Source organism: Carcharhinus amblyrhynchos, chromosome 11, assembly GCF_965287045.1.
Source record: "Carcharhinus amblyrhynchos chromosome 11, sCarAmb.v2.hapA, whole genome shotgun sequence".
NCBI classification, from domain to species: Eukaryota; Metazoa; Chordata; class Chondrichthyes; order Carcharhiniformes; family Carcharhinidae; genus Carcharhinus; species Carcharhinus amblyrhynchos.
This window is the reverse complement of record NC_137334.1, coordinates 47,737,727-47,761,838: the sequence shown is the minus strand read 5'-3', so window position 1 is coordinate 47,761,838 and position 24,112 is coordinate 47,737,727. Positions and strand designations below refer to the sequence as shown.

General features: G+C 41.6%; 1 protein-coding gene across 4 annotated transcripts in view; it reads right to left on the bottom strand.

Moving 5' to 3' along the window:
- ubr3 (ubiquitin protein ligase E3 component n-recognin 3) overlaps positions 1-24,112 on the bottom strand; it is a 333,307-nt gene that overhangs the window by 89,171 nt on the left and 220,024 nt on the right. For all 4 annotated transcript variants that reach the window (XM_080199025.1, XM_080199026.1, XM_080199027.1 and 1 more), the window contains one exon: positions 19,547-19,632. In XM_080199025.1, coding sequence (XP_080055151.1) covers positions 19,547-19,632 — 86 coding nt within the window. The remainder of the gene's footprint in view (positions 1-19,546; positions 19,633-24,112) is intronic.

Genomic DNA, 24,112 nt, shown 5'->3' with positions numbered 1-24,112 from the left:
CAAAAATAGGAAATGAGTACAAAAATCAGGAAGTTATTATGATAAACCTATATAGAACACTAAAGACAGGATTTTACAGCTTCACTTGTCCCGAAACTTGTCCCGAAATCCTACCCGAGGTCATTGGACTTTTTCATGGCCTGCTTCTCACCCGCTCCAATTCCCGTGGCACGTGGGACAGTAAAATTCTGGTCTAAATCTGTTCCAGGGTATTGTCTCCAAAGGATGTGAAGCTTTTGGAGAGTCTACCTCCTTATAGTCAGTGCCATGTGGATGATCCATCCTTGCTTCCTCCTGAGGTTCCCTGTATCACAGATGTTAGTCTTCAGCCACTTAAATTCACTCTATGGGATACGAAGAAACAGTTGATGGTGCTGAACACACAATGACTAAACAAACCTGAAAATAGTACTGAAGACTTGTGCACCAGAGCAAGCCCGATGCCCAATTTAAGATGTTCAAGTACAGCTACAACACTGGCATCTACCTTACAAAACAGAGAATCATTCAGGTATGTCTGATATATAAAAAGCAGGACAAATTCAACACGGCCAATTACAATCCAACCAGTCTACTCTCAATCACCTGTAAAGTGATGGAAGGTGTTGTCGACAGCACTATCAAGCAACACTTACCCAGCAATAACCTGCTTCCCAATGCTTAGCTTCAGTTTTGCAAGGGCCATTCAGCTCCTGATCTCAGTACAGCCTTGATCCAAAGATGGACAAGAACTAAATTCAACCTAAGGTGAGAATAATTGCCCTTGACATCAGAGCAGCATTTGACTGAATGTGGCTTCAAGGAGTTCCAGAAAAATCAAAGTCAAGGGGAATCAGCGTGAAAGCTCTCTACTAGTTAGTGTCACACTGACACAAAGGAAAGGGACTGTAGTTGTTGGATACTTATCAGCCCAGGCTAAATGAATAATTCACATGGTGAAATCCTTAATTTTCAAAAGTAGACAGAACACGCAGGATCCACACTTTGCAATTTTACATCACTCATAGTGACATCTTTAAATGCAATTATTCCACTTGCAGCAGAGCTCATATTATCCAGACCAGTGCGTACCAATTTATTTACTCTTACCTATTCTACTATCTCAGAAACTGGAGAGTCACATTTAAAACTACAAGAGAAGATGACCAAGGTGCATGATAAAAAGGCAAGTACAGAATTGTCACATTTACTGTTGCGACAAATTCACACCCAGAATCCCACAAATAACGAGACAACTAGCTGATATGACCAGGATTTGTTCAGAACCAAGATCTTATGAACTCATTGCAGGCAAAGGTGCGATGGTGAGGCATAACCAAGGACTAGTCAGATCCATTCCTGCTCCTCAAACACTATGCAGCCCAATTGCATCAATGACTAGATCCCAAATACAACCAGGTGCAACATCCAAGAATGATAACCCATGAGATTAACGAAAGCAATTAATGGAACCTCCTGAAGAGAAAATGCTGAAAAATCTCAGTAGGTCTGACAGCATCTGTAGTTGAGGTTGAGTCCAGATGATCCTGGTCAAACTTTGACAAAGGGTCATCTGGACTTGAAACGTCAGCTCTTTTCTCTCCTTACAGATGCTGCCAGACCTGCTGAGATTTTCCAGCATTTTCTTTTCTGGTTTCAGAATCCAGCATCTGCAGTAATTTACTTTTATCCAATGAAGCCTCCCGACAAGATTATCATTACAAGGTCTGAGTTTATCAGCATTATATCAGCATTTAGGGAGTTGGGGGCCAAGCTGAAGAGCAGGGCCTCCAAGGTGGCATTCTCTGGGCTGCTGCCTCGTAACAGTATGGCTAGGAATAATGAGATCCTACAGCTGAATGCGTGGCTGAGGGATTGGTGCAAGGCAGAGAGCTTCACTTTTGTCGATCACTGGGAAGTATTTGTGAGAGAAGGGCACCTGTACAGGAGGGATGGGGAACATTTGAATGGGAAGGGGACAAATATCTTAGCTGGGAGGTTAGCTGGAGTGTTTTGGCAGGGTTTAAACTAATATGGAGGGGGTGTGGGGATGCGACTGATAACTCAGTAGGCACTGGGATTGGGAGCAAGTTGAGTGACAGGGTAGGTTTGGTTGAGAGGAAAATTATCCAGGGGAAGGAGGATCCGAGTGGGCCTGGAGGTTTGGATTGCGTCTGTTTTAATGCAAGGAGTGTAACAGGTAAAACGGATGAGCTTAAGGCCTTAATGTTCGTGAGGAATTTAGATGTGGTGGCAGTGACGAAGACGTGGTTAAAGGAAGGGCAGGACTGGCAGCTAAATATTCCTGGGTATAAGTGTTTTAGGCGTGACAGAGGAGGGTTGAAGAGAGGTGGTGGGGTGGCGTTGTTAGTTAAGGAGCACATCACAGCGGTGCAGAGGGAGGATAATATAGAGGAGTTAGGGATTGAGTCGCTGTGGGTGGAGTTGAGGAATAGGAAGGGAGCGATTACCATGCTAGGGGTGTACTATAGGCCACCCAACAGCCCACGGGCAGTGAAAGAAGGCATATGTAAAGACATTTTGGATAGGTGCAGAAAGAATAGGGTTGTTGTAGTGGGAGATTTTAATCTTCCTGGAGTGGATTGGAAGGTGCCTAGAGCTGGGGGTTCAGATGGGGAGGAATTTGTAAAATGTGTGCTGGAAGGGTCCTTGGAGCAGTACGTAATTAGCCCAACTAGGGAGGGGCTATACTGGGTTTAGTTTTGGGTAATGAGCCGGGTCAGGTGGTTGAGGTTGCAGTGGGTGAACATGTGGCTAACAGTGACCTGTCTACTTTAGGATAGTAATGGAAAAAGATGAGTGCTGTCCAAAGGGGAGGGTGCTAAACTAGGGGAAGGCAAGTTACAGCCAGGTTAGGCATGAGCTGATGGATACTGATTGGGAGAGGTTGTTTACAGGTAAGTCCACGTTCGGCAAGTGGGAGGCTTTCAAGGGAAAACTGAAAAGGTTGCAGGAAAGACATGTGCTGGTTAAGAGGAAGGATGGGAAAGGTAGGATTAGAGAGCTGTGGATTACAGGGGATATTGAGGACTTGGTCAGGAAGAAGAGAGAGGCAATATGTTAGGTCTAAGCAACTGGGAACGGAGAGAGCACTGGAGGAATATAGAGAGTAGGAGGGAGCTCAAAAGGGGACTTAGAAGAGCAAAAAGGGGGCATGAAATGGCTTTGGCAGACAGGATTAAGGAAAATCCAAAGGCATTTTACTCTTATATTAGGAACAAAAGAGTGGTTAGAGGGAAAATCGGTCCTCTTAGGGACAGAGGAGGGGAACTGTGCTTAGAGTCTGAGGGAATGGGGGAGATCCTGAACGAATACTTTGTGTCGGTATTTACGAAGGAGAGGGGATTGGTGTCTTGTACTGTCTTGGAGAGCTGTAGACCAGTTGAAAGAAATATCCATTACGAGGGAGGAAATGTTAGGGTTTTTAGGCAGCATAAAAACTGATAAAGCTCCAGGGCCTCATGGCATTTATCCCAGGCTGCTTAGGGAGGTGAGAGATGAAATTGCTGGGCCTGACACAAATCTTTGTCTCTTCTGTGGACACAGGTGAGGTCCCAGAGGACTGGAGGATAGCAAATGTGGTACTGCTGTTTAAAAAGGGTAGTAGGGATAACCCTGGTAATTATAGGCCAGTGAGTTTGATATCAGTGGTAGGAAAGTTGTTGGAAAAAATTCTTAGGGATAGGATGTATACGCATTTGGAGCATTGTGATCTGATTAGGGATACGCAGCATGGCTTTGTTAAGGGGTCTCACCTTACGAATCTGGTAGAATTTTTTGAGGAAGTGACAAAAACGGTTGACGAAGGACGAGCCATTGATGTCGTCTATATGGATTTCAGTAAGGCGTTTGACAAAGTCCCTCATGGTAGGTTGTTGAAAAGGTTAAGGCTCATGGGATACAGGGACAGGTATCTAGATGGATTGAAAACTGGCTAGGTAACAGGAGACAGAGAGTATTAGTGGAACGGTCCTCTTCTAGCTGGGGGTCTGTCACCAGTGGTGTGCCGCAGGGCTCAGTACTGGGACCTCTTCTATTCGTAATATATATTAATGACTTGGAAGAGGGCGTATGTGATGTGATCAGCAAGTTTGCAGATGACACAAAGATGGCAGGATTGGCGGACAGTGAGGAGGAGTGTCAGGCAACACAGCAGGATATAGATAGGCTGGAATATTGGGCAGATAAATGGCAGATGGAATTTAATCCTGATAAATGTGAGGTGATGCATTTTGGAAGGAATAATGTAGAGGGGAGTTACATGATAAAGGGTAGGCCTATTAAGAGTATAGAAATACAGAGGGACCTGGGAGTGCAAGTGCACAAGTCTTTGAAGATGGCAACCCAGGTGGAGAAGGTTGCAAAGAAAGCTTATGGTATGCTAGCCTTTATAGGAAGGGGTATAGAGTACAAGAGCTGGTGTCTAATGCTGCAGTTGTACAGAACGTTGGTTAGACCACATTTGGAGTACTGTGTCCAGTTCTGGTCATCTTACTACTGGAAGGACATGGAGACCCTGGAGAGAGTGCAGAGGAGGTTTACCAGGATGCTGCCTAGTATGGAAGGACTGGGTTATGAGGAAAGATTGGGTAAATTGGGGCTGTTTTCCTTAGAAAGACGGAGATTGAGGGGGGATCTAATAGAGGTATATAAGATAATGAAGGGTACAGATAAACAGTGGCAGGCTTTTTCCTAGATTGGAGACAAATATCACGAGGGGGGAGAGGTATAATTTGGATGCTAGAGGGAGGATTTTCACACAGAGGGTCATGGGGGTATGGAATGCACTGCCAAGGTGGTGGACGCAGGCATGCTGGACTTGTTTAAGGTTTACTTAGATAGACACGAGTGAAATAGGGTGGAAGGTTATAGGAGACTGTTTTAAATAAGGATCAGAGCCTCGGGATGTTCCTGGAAATCAACTGTTACATGTGTTGACGTTTTTCTCTTTTACTCCGCAGGTGCGTCAGTCCACCTTGTTGTCTAACAAGGGGCACACACACGGTGGGTCATGCGTGGGCTGCTCTTGGGTGTTTTGAGAGTAGCCTAGTACTTCGCGTCGTTTGTGTATGCTGAATACTGGACCAGCAGATGGGCACCACGACAGCTCAGTGACTATCACTGTTTGCTGTGCAGATACATGGATTTGGGCCAGTGTCTGTGGGAGTTTGCGTATTCTCCCTGTGGTTGCGTGGGTTTCCTCTGGGTGCTCCGGTTTCCTCCCACACCCCAAAGATGTGCTCTTAGGCTGATTGGTGTAACAAATTGTCCCTAAATTATTCTCCCCTTAATCTGGTTTCCAATGGGGGTAGCATAAGCATAGACATGGGTCAAGGGCGGAGGAGGAAAAACACATTGTTAAGATGGCGGCGTGGGCTCGTTGGGCCGAGGGGCCTATTTCCCATACTGTGTTGTTCTTTGTTCTTTGATTTGCAGTCAAGGTGATTTAAAGATGTTGGTGGTTGATTTGCCTTTTCTTCTGGAATCAGCAACTGCCACTGTGATTTAAAAAATATCTCTGCCTGCAGTGCTCGGATACTTAAAGAGCAAGACAGAGAGAGAGCGGGAAGCCCACATGAGGGTATCGCCACCTATGTCTTTTCTGCTTTTGTCTGTGACCTAAAGAAAACAGTTTCTTTAAACACAAAGTTTAAACACAGACACAGCTGGCTTGTCATATGAACCTTTCTCATCAGTGATCCAAAAATGGTCATGGTTAATGGATTTAAAATGTGTGATTTCAACTTGATTAGATTATGAATGGGTGAATTCCTCGTCCAGATAGACTCCTTTGTCTGAAGTGATTATGTCTAATAATTGTTCCCCACCCAGTTGAATCAGATGTCCTGAGTACCTCAGGAGACTTGATTTATACACATTCTTCTCAGGTTTTTGATGGGTTCCTGCCAACAGGTTGGTTCCACTTAAGGGTTATGAAATTTGTTGCGCACAGCGACGCAATTGTTCAGTCATTTTTAAAACTGTGCTTTCAAGTTACTGGAATATTGCCTCAATTTTTTTTAAATTCAGTCATTTTCAGCCAGTAAATACATCAAGCAATTTTCATTACAGAGCACGGATTTGCAACAATAGGAATCACAAAAATCTTATATCAGCTGATCAAGCAAGAATGCTTGACTCAAGATTGCTCAAACAGTTGCCCTACTCAGCACTACGCCAGGAAGTCTGAGAACAGAGGGCCCCAAGGAAACATTCAAAGACGAACTCAAAGCCTCCATAATGGTCTAGTATTAACATTAACACATCAGAAACAGATGCTCAAACCCAATCAAAATGGCAATTCCTCATCAAAAATGGTGTAAACACCTTCCAATCAACAAGCACAGCCACCAGGAGAGAACAGCAAGAAATGCAAAGAAAACAGCTGTTTTGGCCAACTATCCACCACCATTCCTATCGCTGACAACCGATGTCCTCACTGTGGGAGAGCCTCAAGGCTAAGGTGGGTCTCATAAGCCACCTGCAAACTCAAAGCCAACACTGACATTTCACTTAAACCCAGTTATCCACAAAGAAAAATCATTCTTGATACGAGGCACTCCCGTTGATGATTGTTTAGTCTACTCAATCTTTCCTCATAGGGTAATTTCATCACAAGAGACCGGTGAACTTTTGTGGATTGAAGAGCATTACTCCTTACAAAAGGAGGCGCACCTATTTCTAACCCTACGTGAGCCCATTTGCTGCCAAAACTCTCTCATACCATCACCTCACGATGTGGCTATTCCACTCCTCTCTCCCTCTAGCCTGCCATTCTCCAGCATCTGAGAACTCAGTTCATCCAAAAATCTACTGCCTGAATCATATACAGCACCAACTCCCAATCATCCAAAGAATTATAAAAAAAATACAGCACAGAAACAAACCAATTAGTCTGTGCTGGTATATATTGTCTATATGACTCTCCCATTCCATCTACTCAATTTCAGTGTTTTAGCCTATCTTTTTATTATCTTTCTTCTCATGTACTCATCTAATTTCCTTTGGAAAGCATCTAATCTATTTACTTCAATCATGTCTAGAAAAGTCCCAAATTTAAACCACTCTTTAGTCAAGAAATTTCTCTTTATTTTCCTATTGGATTTACTGGTAATTATCTTGTGTTTATGGTTCATTACTTCTGATTCTCCAATGTTCTCCCCACAACTGCGCTATCCAATCCATTCATAACTTAAATAAACCTCCTCTAGGTTACCTCTAAGTCTCCTCTTTTCTAAAGAAAAAAGCCCCAACCTGTTCAATCTTTTCTGATGGTTGTGACCTCTCAGTTCTGGTCACATGCTTGTAAATGTTTTTTGCACTGTCTCCACTTTCGTAGCATTGGACTTGAACTATGCATGCACTTACGTCTGATCAGGGCCTATGTAAGTTTAACATAATTTCACAACTTTCGAATTCTATATTCCTACAAATAAATGCCAGCTTTATTATTTTTGATTGCTTTGCTGACTGATGAATGTTTTTAATAAATTATTCACCTGTATCCATTCACAGTTCCCTTTGCTGTCCTACACCATTCAGTTTTAATTATTTTCTGTGGTGTTAATGTTTCTTCCTACCTTCATTTATACACATAATCCCACATTTCCAATTTAAAATCTCATCCTTGTGTTCAAATAGCCTAATGGCATACCTCTCCTCAAGAATCATTCTTCACCACTACAAACTTATCCTTTCAAATTTTTTCTTCCCCTATCACTGACATTTAACCTTTCCCCTGTCCTTTTATCTCAGCATTTAATGCAACACATTCTACTATCTAGGCTCAAACTCTCTTCAAAAATTATTCCACTCCTTTCTTTCCTTCAGAAATTCTTCTAATCCCACTGCCGACCAAGCCTTTGGTTGCCTCTCCTTTGTGTTCATTGATTGATTTAATTGCATTTCTGTGGAGCATTTGGGACCTTTTTCTATGTTGAAGGCACAACACAACTACAACTTTTTGTTGCTGTGAATGTAGTGTGGTATACAATATTTAGTTTTTAATTCCTACTTGACTCAGCAAAATATTAAAATAGGTTAAGGAAACATCTATTGAGAAATCCAAAATTTCAGAACATGTGTCACCTGATTCAATGAGGAATGCAGGAGAGACTCCCAGGAACAGAACCAAGCATACCTAATAATAGAATGCCAACCTAGTGGAGCTAAACACAGGATTGACTAAATATATGATAAACAACAGAAGCAGCATATGTTAGAAAGAACAAAGCAATCCCACAGCCAACGGATCAGATTCATAGGGCCCTTACATCGACTACATAATAGGTGAAAATATATTGGTTCAGGTTTTGCAGAATTGAACAAAGTGATGATGCTCACCACTGATCTTGAAAAAAGCTGCCCTGGGCAACAAATGCTGGCCTTGGCAATGATACACATACCATGAATGAATAAAGAAAAACGAAGCTGTCAACAGGCTAAAAATTCAGTCAAATATCTAAGAATTTTATTTACAACATTATTTTCTCCTGACCTTCTATCTTTCTTTAGCCATGTAACTAAATGTGTTTCCCTATTCAGCAATGCTATGCTGCAGAACTCAGTGCAAAAGAGGACAAAGCTGTATAAGGCTGTAAATGTAAATAACTGTAATATGGCAGTATGTCAAATCAAATTAAAAAAGTAAAATTTTGCTGCATCTTCTTGTACAAAGTTATAATTTTTTCATTACCTTTTCAATATACAACTTCTACTTTTTTTAACCAAAGAAAGTCATTTTATATTTATTCGGCCAGTAATGCAAATTCATACATGTATGGTTTCTTATTATTGTTGAATATACAGTATGGAAAACTGACAGCAAGTGATTTTACCAGATCCAATATGCTGGAGAAACTATATTCTCATAACAACAAGTGATGAACAGTACTAAACTAATAGTGTAAAATTATTTAACATATTTCACTGGAACTAACAGAAGTGTTTAAACCAAATCTAAATGGTCACATTCAGCAAACATATGCGCACAAATTAAGTATTGGTTGCTATTATAAAAAAGTCCAGTTCCTGATAACTACCAACCAACCATCCCTGTTAGACTCGCTCTGTCAGCACCACAGTCAGGTACATCAATCATCGCTAATTTCCAGTTCCCAAGAGCATCTCTTCCTTAGAATGCAATCTACTAAAACAGCACTTGACCCATTTGTTCCCATCTCCTCTCTAGATGCTTGTTCCTGTAAAGGCTCGCCTGGGACACTGCTTTCTTTTTTCTGCAGTATCTGATCAACAAACTTTATAACATTACAAGTACAGTGTGGACTGTTGCACTTAATCACAACACAGACACCAATTTCAAGAAAGCATCAATAGACCAGCCACGTAAAGATTAATGGAATTTTGTTAAGGTACCAATTGTGATAGATCAACCTTACCAATGAGGAAATAACAAAGATTATATTTATGTAATACTTAAGCAAACCTGATCAATTTATATTCAGAAAATGTGAAATTTGTCTTTTAAAACCTTGTGTGAAATTTACAGCAGGGCCCAAAATCAATATCAGGCTTCCCAATATTTAAACAGTCTGATAATTTAGCAACAGTGGAGGGGCCCAGAGAGCTGATTGTAAACTGGGTGTTATCGGTATCCAGGTAATAACTAACACTGCATTCTTGGATGATGTCGCTGTGGGGCGGCATGTAATTGAAAATAGGAGGGGACCAATGATAGATACTTGGGCAACACTAGAGGTAACAGTGCAGAAGTAAGAAGACAAGCTGTTGCAAGTAATACTCTCACGATGGTGTGGTCAATCATGTCATAAGCTGCAGACAGGTCAAGAAGGGATGACTTTTGTCACAGTCACATAAGATGTCAGTGCTGACTTCAATAGAAGCCACTTTAGTACTAGGTGAAAACATGATAAAAAGAATTCAAACAAAGTTCTGGGAAAATAGGCACAGATTTGGAAGAATGCAACATATTCAATGAGTTAGGAGAGGAAAGGGAGAATGGAGGTGGGAGCAGAGTTTGTAGAGCTGTAAGGCCAAGGAATTTTTTTTCGGGAGAGGTAACAATGGCAGATTTAAAAGACTGAGTGACAAGAATTAAAGAGGTAGAGCTGATAATATCAATTGAAGTAATCTCACACAATGCCAGTGGAAAGAATAAGGGTAACTAAATCATGGCTGCCAAACGTCTAAATCAAATATTGTGACTCAAGTTCTTTCACTATTCAGATGTAATATTCCTTTTAAAAGTTAGTTGTTTTGTGCAGTCAATTTTTAAATGCATGGTCCCTTTAAATCATTTTGTACAGCCACACATGTGCAATATTTTTCATGGATTAAGGCCTGTACATTACCTTCCAGCTGCTATGCAGGCAAAAACCCCTGCAGCTTCCAGGGACATTGCTCAATAGTGACACAGGAAGTATTCAGGAAAGATAGGGAAAGGAAAAAAAAAGATAGGAGGATAAGAAGGACAGTATTGAGCAAAGGTGAGGAGGCCAGTACTGATCAAAGATAAAATCACAATTCTACAAAGAGAGGTTTCAAAGACAGAACCTATTTGGACAAAGCCAAGGAAAAGAAAAGCAGCAGTTGCATTTTTAAGCGTTTACTATGGATCTTCAAATGGGAGGTGACAGAAGAGCTGGCCAAAGACGACCTAGTGACATACATTTAAGAAGTACCTTCAAGAGTGGGACAACACCCTGGGGGAGTGAAAGGGGTGGTTAAGGGCCAGTGGCTGAATCTTACTGGCCATAGTTCCTCTGGTTCCATGGGGGACAAGGTCTAAATAATTATGTAGGGAAGCAAATTTGTCAGCAAATTTCAGAGAAATATAAAAACAATAGAGCAGTAAAATTAGAAGACTTCAATTACCCTAAAACAAATGGGGGAAATAAAAGATAGTAAAGTGTAGAGGGTGAAAAATTCCTAAAATATGTACAGGAGAACTTTAATAATCAAAATATTTTTAGCCCAACAAAGAAGGAAGCCATGTTGGATTGAATTCTCAGGAATGAAGTATGCCGTGCATACTTCTGGGCAATGAATTTCAGTGATTTGAGAAAGGTTCGATTCAGGGAGTCTGAAAACCAAGACTGTCCAGGAAAAGAGCTAATGTGCTATAGTAAAACTTCACGCAGAGATATTTTGGTTACAAATCATGCATATTCAGAAAAGGAGGAAAGATAAGGCATTAAAGCTAAAGATCCCCTGATGACAAAGGAAATAAAACCAGAAAAGAAGGCTTATGACAAATGCAAGGCATAGAATGCAGAAGAAAACAAACAGAACAAGGGGAATACAAAAGCAAAATACTGCAGATGCTGGAAATCTGAAATAAAAACAGAAAATTCTGAAAATACTCAGGAAGTCAGGCAGCGTCTGATAAAAAAAATCATCTCAACCTGAAACATTCGCCTGGATTTTCTTGAAGTCTGCCTTATCCAAAGTGGCATCAGAATCCTGGATCTGGAAGTCCCTCCCTCATTTCCAACAGGTCCTACTTTCTCTGATGCAGGAAAGCAACACATGTTCACACATGTGGGAAATCCAAATCCACTGCTAAGTTCAAACAGGTCCCGCTGGATGAAGGTCCACTTCTTGCAGGATATGACTTACAACTTATAAGAGTAGATGTGAGTACTTGTAAAAGACAAATAAGAGGCAGGATTCTCCAATCTAATCTGTTCCCATCCCATGGCCAATGGAAAAATTGGCACTTAGCCAAAACTCCAACTATAGCACCATCGGAAAATCCCAGCCATAGACAAGGTCGGAGGTTTTCGATGAAGGTCTGTGGAACTGTCAACTTCACAAATTATTTAAACACCTCCTCTTTACATTTAGAAGAAAAACAAAATCAGTGCTTGCAGTTACAATAGGTGTTTGTTGACAAAATCCTAAGGCTATCATTGTAATAATATTACTGCTGACATCTTCCAGGACATCTTCCATGTCATAGTAAGAGGGGACCTGTAAGTTCTCAGTTTGACTGACAACTTCAAGAAGCTATGAGGCTTAAGGGTGGCCATGGTAGGGCAGGTAGGTTCATGAATGGGCATGAGTGGAAATTGTGAGAGATCAAAGTTAGAAGGCCTAATATTCACACACAACTGGGACAAAGTGCCAGAACACTGGGATAGGCCTTTTAACCAGTCCAACTTTGCAGCTGCATCTGAACTGTTTCAGTGGGCAAAAAGAGCAATTCCAGCACCCCCCACAACCCCAAAATGAAGATCCCATTATTTAAGGCAACTTTCTCCTGAAGCAGGTGTGCCAAGTCAGAAATTTTCTGACTCTGAGCACTCACCTCAGGAGTGACAACCTGGGCCATTAATTATTTTTTTCCTAGGCTCTATCCCTGTAACCCCATGCATTTACCCTGCTAGTCTCCCTGACACTACTGGGCAATGTAGCATGGCCAATCAACCTAATCCTCACATCTTTGGACTGTGGGAGGAAACTGCAGCACCCAAAGAAAACCCATCTAACCTGCTGAGAATATATAGAGTGCAGGGGGAAATTAATACAAGGATATAAGGTCTAACACAGGGTATGAGAAAAAATTAGCAGGCTGGGGTTTTGGTAGAGGCATAAAATTTCAAATTTTACAAGAACAATACGGTGAAGCCTTCCATTGTTTGCTGGAGCAGAGAGAGAGAGCTAAGATTTTACCTGTTAAAAACCTGTTTAAAATAAGTTTAAAGCACTTTACTCTTTGTAGAACTGTTTAAAGCATTTATTTATTGTATTTACTGCTTTAAGAATTCTGAGGGTGTGGTGAAAAGGCATTTGTGGACCAGCCTGCTTTAAATCAGTGCCAGGTTTAAAAGGAGGCCTGGTGTAGACAGCGGGCAGCGTCTGAGCGGGCAGCGTAGTGAGTGGGAAGCAGAGTGAGTTAATAGGGCTTAATATCAAAAAGGGCTTGGAGGAAAAAAGGCCAGGTGAGTTTGTTTGAAAAAAAACAAGGAAAAAAATTTTTTTCAAAACTACTACAGCAAGAAACAAGGAAAAAAATTTTTTCCCCATAAAAAATTACAGTGAATAATGGAGGGGCATGTGATGTGTGGTTTCTGTATGATGTGGGAACTGGCGGACCCCAGGGTCCTTCCCAGTGACCATGTCTGCAGTAAGTGCAGGTTGCTGGAGGAGCTCCAGCTCAAGGTGGATGAGCTGGCCTCTGAGCTACAGACACTGAGGCTCATCAGGGGGAGAGAGGGTGCCCCTAGACTGGCTAAATCTAAGGGTCAGGGACAAAAGGGGGCTGCTGGGAGGAGGAAGGGGGGTGAGGAGCGGAGGCCTCAGCCTCTTAATCTGCATAACAGGTTTGAGGTTCTTGCTTCCAGTCTGGAAGTGGACAAGGCAGGTGAGGTTGGTGAGCAAACTGCACACGGTACAGTGATGCAGCAGGACATAGGCAAAGAGAAGGGGAAAAGGAACGTAGTAGTGATTGGAGATAGTGGGGTGAAGAGTATTGACACTGTCCTTTGTCACAATGACAAAGTGCACAGAAGGGTGTGTTGTCTGCCTGGTGCTCGGGTACAGGATGTCACAGCTGGGCTGCAGAGGAACCTGGAGTGGGAGGGTGAGAACCCGGTCGTTGTAGTACATGTGGGTGCCGGCAACGTAGGCAAAGTGCGGACTGAGGATCTGGGGAGGGAGTATGAGAAGCTGGGAATGGAATTAAAAAGTAGAACCGACAAGGTGGTCGTCTCTGGGCTACTGCCTGAACTGAGTGCAGACGGGCGTAGGGTTGACAGGATAAAGGAAGTGAATGGGTGGCTCAGGGATTGGTGTGGGAGGAATGGGTTCGAATTTATGGGGCATTGGCACCAGTATTGGGGTAGGTGGGACTTGTTCGGGCGGGATGGGGTTGGTCTGAATCGTGCTGGGACCAGAGTGTTGGCGAATCGAGTAAAGAGGACTGTAGACAGGGCTTTAAACTAATTGGGGGGGGGAGGGTGCGAGGGTAGGTGACGCTACGAGGTCTAAAGTTAAGGATAGGGTACAGGTAAGGGAAGAGGCCAAGGATGTCCCAATTGGTGGCATTACGACAAATAGGGTCCAGGTGAAGGCTGGGATGAAAGCGCTTTATCTGAATGCACGAAGCATTCGGAATAAAGTGGATGAGCTGGTGGCGCAGATCGACACAAATGGATACGATCTGGTGGCCATTACAGAGACGTGGCTGCAAGGTGACAGGGACTGGGAGATGAATGTACAGGGCTATCAAGTGTTTAGGAAGGATAGGCAGGAGGAAAGAGGGGGTGGCGTAGCTCTGCTGATTAAGGATAGTATCAAGGTGGTAGCAAGGGATGATATCGGAGCCAAAGAGCAGAATGTGGAATCGTTGTGGGTGGAGATTAGGAACAGCAAAGGGAGGAAGACGCTGGTGGGTGTCGTCTATAGGCCCCCGAATAATGATCTGGAGGTGGGGCGGGCTGTTAACACGCAAATAAGTGCGGCGTGCAGGAATGGGACGGCAGTAGTTATGGGAGATTTCAATCTGCATATTGATTGGTCGACCCATGTTGGACGAGGTGGGCTCGAGGAGGAGTTCTTGGAATGCTGCCGGGATAATTTCCTTGAACAGTGTGTGTTGGAGCCGACGAGGGAGCGAGCTATCTTGGATCTGGTGCTATGTAATGAGGCAGGTAGAATTAGGGACCTTGCGGTGAAGGATCCTCTTGGAGAGAGTGATCATTGTATGGTGGAGTTTCTGGTGCAGATAGAGGAGGAGAAAGTGGGTTCCCGGACACGCGTCCTTTGTTTGAATAGAGGGGAGTACGGTAGGATGAGAGAAGAATTGGCGAATGTGGACTGGGGGAGTGCGTTGGAAGGTAGGTCTGCTGAGGAGCAGTGGAGGATCTTTAAGGAGATCTTTCTTGGTGCTCAGCAGAAATTTATTCCGATGGTTAAAAAGGACAGTAGGAAGAGAGGTAATAAGCCGTGGATAACGAAGGAGGTGAAGGAAAGTGTTAAAAGCGGAGGAATTTAGAGTAGCTAAGAGCAGTGGGCGAGAAGAGGATTGGGAAAGGTTTAAATGTCAACAAAGATTGACAAAGAAGTTGATAAAGGAGGGTAGGAGAAGCTATGAGGCTGGGCTAGCACTTAATATAAAAAAGGATAGCAAGAGTTTTTATAAATATATAAAAAGGAAGAGGCTGGCTAGGGTGAACGTTGGTCCTTTAGAGGATGAGAAAGGGGAGCTAGTGGTAGGGGATGGGGATATGGCTAAGGTCTTGAATAACTTTTTTGTTTCTGTCTTCACGGAGGAGGACGTGAATAATTTGCCGGGTGTTAGCGATGGAAAGGTGGTAGGAATGGAGGGTCTTAATGACATTACTGTTACTAGAGAGGTGGTGCTCGACAGACTGGAGGGGCTGATTGTGGACAAGTCCCCAGGACCGGATGGAATGCATCCGAGGGTTCTGAAAGAAATGGCGGAGGTTATAGTGGATGCCTTGGTGGTTATTTTCCAGACGTCGCTGGATTCCGGGGAAGTGCCGGAAGATTGGAAAACGGCTAATGTTACGCCGTTGTTTAAGAAGGGTGCCAGGCAAAAGGCGGGGAATTATAGGCCGGTTAGTTTAACGTCTGTGGTAGGTAAAATGTTAGAATCCGTCATTAAGGAGGAAATTGCGAGGCATCTTGAAGGGAATTGCTTGATAGGGCGGACGCAACACGGTTTCATTAAAGGGAAGTCGTGTCTGACAAATTTACTGGAGTTCTATGAGAATGTGTCTAGGGCAGTGGATAGAGGAGAGCCGGTGGATGTGGTCTTTCTGGATTTTCAGAAGGCGTTTGACAAGGTACCTCACAAGAGGTTATTGCAGAAGGTCAGGGGACATGGAGTTGGGGGTAGGGTGTTAGCGTGGATAGAGGATTGGTTGTCAAATAGGAGGCAGAGAGTGGGGGTCAATGGGTGCTATTCGGATTGGCGGTTGGTGACTAGTGGGGTGCCCCAGGGGTCGGTGCTGGGGCCTCAGCTATTTACCATTTATATAGATGATCTGGAGGAGGGAACCGAGTGCAGGGTGTCGAAATTTGCTGATGACACCAAGATTGGGGGAAAGGCAAATTGTGCGGAGGGTGTGGAGAGTCTGCAGAAGGATCTAGATAGGCTGGGCGAATGGGCCAGGAAATGGCAAATGGAATTTAATGTTGGCAAGTGTGAGGTGGTCCACTTTGGTAGGAAGAATGGTAGGAAGGACTATTACTTACGGGGCGAAAAACTGCAGCAGGCGACGGTGCAGAGGGACCTCGGGGTCCTTGTGCATGAGTCGCAAAAACCCAGCTTGCAGGTGCAGCAGGTGGTCAGGAAGGCGAATGGGATGCTGGCCTTCATAGCGAGGGGGATCGAATATAAAAGTAGGGAGGTCTTGCTGCAGCTGTATAGGGCATTGGTGAGGCCGCAGCTGGAGTACCGTGTGCAGTTTTGGGCGCCGCACCTGCGCAAGGATATTTTGGCCCTGGAGGGAGTGCAGAGGAGGTTTACTAGGCTGATACCGGAGTTGAGGGGGTTGAGCTATGAGGAGAGGCTGAATAAACTAGGCTTGTACTCGCTAGAGTTTAGAAGAATGAGGGGAGATCTCATTGAGACGTATAAGATGATGAATGGGATGGATAGGATAGAGGTGGAGAGACTCTTCCCGCTCAAAAAAGACAGTAGGACTAGGGGGCACAGCCTCAAGATAAAGGGGAGGCGGTTTAGAACGGAGTTGAGGAGGAACTTCTTCACTCAAAGGGTGGTGAATCTCTGGAATTCTCTGCCTGTTGAAGTGGTGGAGGCTGCCTCGCTAAATATTTTTAAGAAGCGGGTTGATGGGTTTTTGATAAGAGAGGGGATTAAGGGTTATGAGGAGAGGGCGGGAAAGTGGAACTGAGCCACAACAGATCAGCCATGATCTTATTGAATGGCGGGGCAGGCTCGAAGGGCTAGATGGCCTACTCCTGCTCCTATTTCTTATGTTCTTATGTTCTTATGACAATGTAGTTAGTAAACAGGGAACAGCAAACCTTAGGAGGAAAAAAACAGGTTGAAAAGCTGGTGAAATGTTCAAGCATACAAGTACAATGAATGCACTTTGGGAGAAACAACATGGAATGGTAGTATAATCGAAATTATATTATTTCAAGGGATGTACAAGGGCAGTGGCACTTGAGAGTACGCAGTCACAAATTCTTGAATGTGGTGGGATGAGTTGTTGAGGCAATTATGAAAGCATGAGTGTGTTTGGTTTCATAAATAGAGACACCAAGTACAAGAACAAGGAAGTTGTGCTGTACTTTTATAAATCACCGATTAAAGTTCAAGAGTATTACATGCAATTCAGGACAGCACACTTTATGGAGGATGTCAAGGTCCTTTGGATGTTAGAGGTAGTTAATCAAGATGATCCAAAGGATGATGGAGTTCAGTTATGCGGACAGATGGGAGAAATTGGGATTGTTCCCCTTAAAATGGCCAGAAAATCTGATGACTTCATAGAATCCTTACAGTGCAGGGGGCCATTCGGGCCATCAAGCTTGCACTGACAACAATCCCACCTAAGCCCTATCCCTGTACCCCATGTATTTATCTTGCTAGTCTCCCTGACACTGCAGGGCAATGTAGCATGGCCAATCAACCTAATCCTCACATCTTTGGACTGTGGGAGGAAACCCATGCAGGCACAGAGAAAATGTGCAAACTCCACACAGACAATCACCTGAGGCCAGAATTGACCATGGGTCCCTGGCGCTGTGAGGTAGCAGTGCTAACCATTATGCCATATGGTCCTTGAATGTTATTCTTGGAGGAAAGCATCTTCGCACATGATTGAGATAGAGAGACTGGTTAACAACATTACACTATTAAATGAACATTTAAACAACAGCTGTATAAAATGAAATAAAATGCAATTTATGCAAGTACAATGCATATATAATTCATGGGTCACTACATGTACCTGACATTCCTGCCAGTTGATTCTCTCCAAACTGATGCCTTGAAGATCAGCTAGATCTTACGTTATTTTCACTTTTGACATCCCATTAACTTGTTAAAGAAATGCCAAAAAGCATAATTTTCAGAATCTGAAAAACCTTACTAAATGGGGACTTTGCAGGACCCAAGTGCGCTTGTAAATATTCTGTTTTAATTTCTTTGATGGTGAAACTTACCCAAGATTATTAGCTTGATTTAATTGTTTTACAGTGACATGAGTAGCACACTAAGCTCAATATTTTCAATATATTTAGAACATTCTTGTTACATCTTGAAGACATCCTAAATGGCAATCTGCAAGAAACATTTTCCTAATGGAATGCACATCCAAAGGATGTTTGTGCCACCTTTATGAACTTTGCAACTTCTGTTTCTGAACAAGATTAATGTAAGAATATCTATTTTCACTGAAAACTGAAGTGAAGTGCAGAATTTGATCATAAAACACTGATAAAAGTCCTGAAATAGTGTTCTTTGAGCAGAAGTTATGGTTATTTCTTTTATGCATAGAATTTTATTCCAGTTATATGTTTTTCTTTTGATCTGTTAGCTTAAACTGAAGCTGCTTATTGGTTTTTTGCAGGTTTTATAGGCTGGCAATTTTATATGCAAGCTTATCCTCAAATCACATGCACGAGAAAACATCAGATTAGACTGTTAGATTCCTGTTACTTAAAGTGAGAGAGAAACTGATTCTAAACTGCAGGGGATGAGAGTGGGTGAAGATGTAAAGCTTTGAAAATGTTTTGTGACAAGAAATCATGTACACATTACAGAGCAAAGTGGCAAAATCACTGCAGCGTGAGGGGCCAGAAAATTATAACACCTTTTATGATTTGTAGTGAAATGCAAACGCTTCTAGGTGGCTTCAAACTGAAAAATGACATAATTACATACAAAGATTAAAAAACTGACATTTATATAATTTAACACTGGCTGCAAACACAACTCCTATAGCTTCTTGATTCCAGTTCTGTTTTTTGTGACTGATTGTTGAGAATGAAGCTAGTCTTGTGCAAAAGGCCTTTTAAAATTTCTCTGTAATATGTGCACAGCCTTATATCTAAGCAGAACTTACCCAATAAAAATCAATTCCCTGTAAATACCATCTTTACTTTTTGAATTTCTTCTTTGGCAAATAACTGAAGATATTTCATCAAAATGTTTATAGACTTTCTTTTGGGCACCCACATTATTTGAAAACCTCTAGGCACAAACGGAATATAAACTGACAAACAGCCATGGTCAAGACACAAATGTAAGTTAGTACCATTCTCTCAGCAAGACTCTGAAAGACATTTGTAATGATTGATTCCAAATATTAACATTTTTGATTGCAAAGTTATTTTTTAGATGGAGGTACGAACAACACTTCGAAGGACAGAATTCCATAATTGAAAAGTTGGAATTCTGCCAAAACATGGAAACTTCTCATCCTTGAAACTGGCAAGAAAGACTTAGGAACAAAATGATGAGGAATCATCTTATCACATGCAGCAATCAATAAGTACTCTTAGTTTTGGTAAGAAACTAGCATTTAATTAAAAATTGACACAAATATTTAATCTGTGCACTTACTTAAACAGGATCTTTTTGTAGTCGCACTTGCTCCTCCTAAACACAAATTTCCTCCTCGATGAACCAATTCAAGTTCCAAATTTAGCCTGGTCAATTAAAATACAATTTATAAATTTAAATTATTTCACTGTCTTATACTCTTCACTTTAAAATTAAAAGATACAAATATATATATTACATATACATCCATACATTCATTTATGAATGAAACTGTAAGAAGCGATATTCACTTGGTGCCACTTGGACCTTTGTGTAAAGATTCAAACAAAACATGTGCACTGGCTGGAAGTGTTTTAATATCGCCTTACTTCATAATTATAAAATATATTGTGTGTAGAAGCATTTTTTTTATTAATAAAAATTGTGTTTTCTGCAAAAAGGTTTGAAAATCCAAAAAAATTGTAGAACATTATCCCCAAGTCATTAGCTTAATCTAACGAGGTCTCAAATGCAGTCTTAATCCTCTCTGCTTCTCAGAATAATGCAATTTAACATTGATAATTTTTTTCTGCATAGGTCGCCATCTGTTTCATGCTGATAACAGCTTCGATGTGACAAGAGAATTTTCCATTCTTCAGGCGGTTTGCTATGTTCACTGAACTTCCAAAAACTACCAGTGATGGAGCAAGAACTGGAGATTTCAGACCAGTGGCAAGACAGTTAAGAGTCAAGGAACATGATTAAATTCACTTTGGGAATACAAATGAGGGACGATGTGTTTACTTTAGAAATTAGTGTCAGTGTATATGATTAATAGAAAAAACTGATTCATTAAGACCAATTAAGTTCCAAGGCAACCTTAAAATATTTGACAAACAATGCTGCAGTTAACTGAAAATTTTCTGAAGACCATCTGATATCTAAAAGATTGTAAATGTGATTTCTGGGTGGGATATTATATTTAGAAACAATGTTGCTTCAAACACTCCTAAGATGTGCAGGTTAGGTGGATTGGCTATGCTAAATTGCCTTTGCGTGTCAGACAGATTAGTAAATACATGGGGTTGTGAAGGTAGGGCTTGGGTGGGATTATTGTCGGTGCAGGCTTGATGGGCTGACTGGCCTCTTTCTGCACTGTAAGGATTCTATTATTCTTCTATGATTCTAATGGGAAACACAATATCATCATGAAATGTTGAACTGATGATATTGGGACAAACTGCATATTTTGAAAACTTATCAGGACTGAAAACATTCAATTGTCAATCAAAGAAAGCAAATAGCATATATTTTCTACATGTGTTGAAAGATTTGATTGTTTCAAAGATTAATTGACTGGTTTTGGAATAATTTCATTATTCATCCAGACTTTTCAGCTGTTTTCAAAAATTGGTGAAAAAAATTAATGGGTGTGCAAGAGGCAGCTTGAGCTTTAAATAAAAGACACTGCATGTCACTCTTCATTCCAGCCAAAGTCAATGTTGGGCAATACCATCACTTCAAATCTCAAGTATAAGATGGGTCTGACAGCAGATACATTTGACTACATTTTTGCAACTGGACTACGGAAATCTCAATGTAGTACAATGTCAATGTGAATGTGAAATTGATACAATATAACTTATTTACACCAACTGAGGTTTACTTGTGAAATAAAATATATTTAAAAAAATCACAAAAAACAAAATCTAACCATTGATATTTTGACAAGCAAGCTTTGTCAGAGACTCAATTGTTAACATGGATCTTCATGCATTTCAAGATACCAAAATATCAAATGCTTTTCTTTGCTGCTCCCACCTCACCCAGCCCCCACGCCATAACCCAGAATGCAATAAAAAGCAGAGATTCAGTGCTGCACACTCTGAAATTATGCAACCCAACAAAAGTACAGGCAACAATGGAATCCAGATACTCCATATTCAGCACGCTGCTACAGTAACTTAAATCTAAGGACCAGAGTACAGTCATTAATTAGAAAAACTTAGACCAGGAGTGAGCCTCATTCCCAAACATCGAAACCCAAAATTGGTCTGATGAAGAGTCCTAGAAGTTGGGCAGCCTCAAAATTATTACCCTTGAATTAATTTTATATTTGACTAAAGGTCGAATAGTTGCAGTTACTTACAATACCTGGAAGAAGATTTAATATACTCGTCTGTCAATTTGATTCCCCCATGTCTCAGTTAACTTGAATGCAAGAATTACAGGCTCAAGTGCCAAGAAAGAAGGAACGATATTTTGCACACTGTAAAACAGGTCAAAGCAGTAGCCAATAGTTGAAGAGTAAAGAAGTAAAGTAAATCCCAAGAGGGGAGGCATTAAGTTACCATTTATTATACCTTCCTAGAAGGTCTGGCACAAACAATTCAGGAACATCAAATCCAAAAATCCTATATAGCCAACTAGGAGCTGACTGCAAGAATGACAACACCAGATGTTTCTTTAACAAAATAAAAATTGTAAAGTGTGAAAATATTGAAATATATTTATTGAATGGCGGGGCAGGCTCGAAGGGCTAGTTGGCCTACTCCTGCTCCTATTTCTTATGTTCTTATGTCCCATGTTCACAAGGGTAAAGTGTTCACATCCATGCTGAAAGAAATTTATTATACATAATCATTTTATTGGAATCCTCTATAATATTACTTATTTTTAAGCAACAGAAGAGAAGATTAACAGAGAGAAAAAAAATCATTTTAAAAGAACCCTGAATGTTGGAGTCACCTTGAATGTTTTCTCTGCAATTACAGTATACTTAAAATAAATTTTAAGAACTGAGGAAAAGAGCAACTACATGCTTATGGCAAATTAATGAAAAATATTGTGACAGTCAAAACTAGAAATGTCCTTATTAAATAACCGTGTAAAATACTAAAATGCTGTTTTCATAAGTCAATGTGACATCATCTTTTATAGTATCCATAATGATTAAAAATTGCAAAAAGCAAATCATTTGATCCCTATCCAGAAATAACATATGCTCAAAAAAATTAGTCATAAGCATTTGGATATGAACAAAATTATTGAATGAAAATATAGAGACATCCAGTGACATCGTCATCAATACACAAGTCAATTTTAAAGGATTTCCAAACTTATTTTTTCTGGAGAACATACCATCAAAAGTCTATGCAAATTGACAGTAGCTAAGTGCAGAGGCCACTTTACAAAAACCCAAAGCAAAAATCTTCAGTCTCCAGTGCCTGGCCCTACCCAACCTACTGGAACAAACTCTACAGCACTGATTTCACATTGTTCTTCGAGTGCAATGTGTTTGAATGACTTTTAGTTTTAGGAGCACCTGGACTCCACCATCTCCAGTAGCCCATGAGCCCTCAGCTAACCTCTGTGATTTTTCAGAAAAGCAATGATTTCATAGAATGTGACCTTCATTCAGACCATGAAGCCAAATCCTGAAAGCAAAAGAAGATGGAAGAGAAAAAAGAGAAAATAAAAAAGGTAAACTAAATGCAGCAAAAACAGTGTAGAGTGGCAGAGGTCAATCTCCAGGAACAAAAACAGGTGCAGCAAAGGGAAACTGAAATTTTAATCAGCGACTCATGTAAAGGAAAAAAAGACAATGGCAACAAAAGTGAAAAACAGTCACCATGTTTGAGGTACTGGTATCACAAAAGGAAAAATAGAATCAAAGTAGGTCAAGAGAGAAGGAAGAGAATAATCTTGATGAGGCGTCACTTAAGCCATGAGCCAGCCAACAATTTAAAAAGAAATCCTGAGGCCCTAGGTTGTCTTCCACTTTCTCACAGAAGTTAACAGCAAACCAGTTCTACAGTGTGCATAACACATAGAGTTTGACAAAAACAGCAAACGTGCCACTAAAAAAAAAACCTCAGCCCTGAAGCCTCATTCCCATCCTCCTCTCTTAAGAAAAATGGGCGTAAGGAGATCACCTAAGCAACAAGGATCCAGGTGAGCTATAAATTACTGCAACATTTACATAAGAACATAAGAACATAAGAAATAGGAGCAGGAGTAGGCCAACTAGCCCCTCGAGCCTGCCCCGCCATTCAATAAGATCATGGCTGATCTGTCGTGGCTCAGTTCCACATTCCCGTCCTCTCCCCAGAACCCTTAATCCCCTCTCTCATCAAAAACCCATCAACCCGCGTCTTAAAAATATTTAGCGAGGTAGCCTCCACCACTTCAACGGGCAGAGAATTCCAGAGATTCACCACCCTTTGAGTGAAGTTCCTCCTCAACTCTGTTCTAAACCGCCCCCCCTTTATCTTGAGGCTGTGCCCCCTAGTCCTACTATCCTTTCTGAGCGGGAAGAGTCTCTCCACCTCTATCCTATCCATCCCATTCATCATCTTATACGTCTCAATGAGATCTCCCCTCATTCTTCTAAACTCTAACGAGTACAAGCCTAATCTATTCAGCCTCTCCTCATAGCTCAACCCCCTCAACTCCGGCATCAGCCTAGTAAACCTCCTCTGCACTCCCTCCAAGGCTAAAATATCCTTGCGTAAGTACGGCGCCCAAAACTGCACACAGTACTCCAGCTGCGGCCTCACCAATGCCCTATACAGCCGCAGCAAGACCTCCCTACTTTTATATTCAATCCCCCTCGCTATGAAGGCCAGCATCCCATTCGCCTTCCTG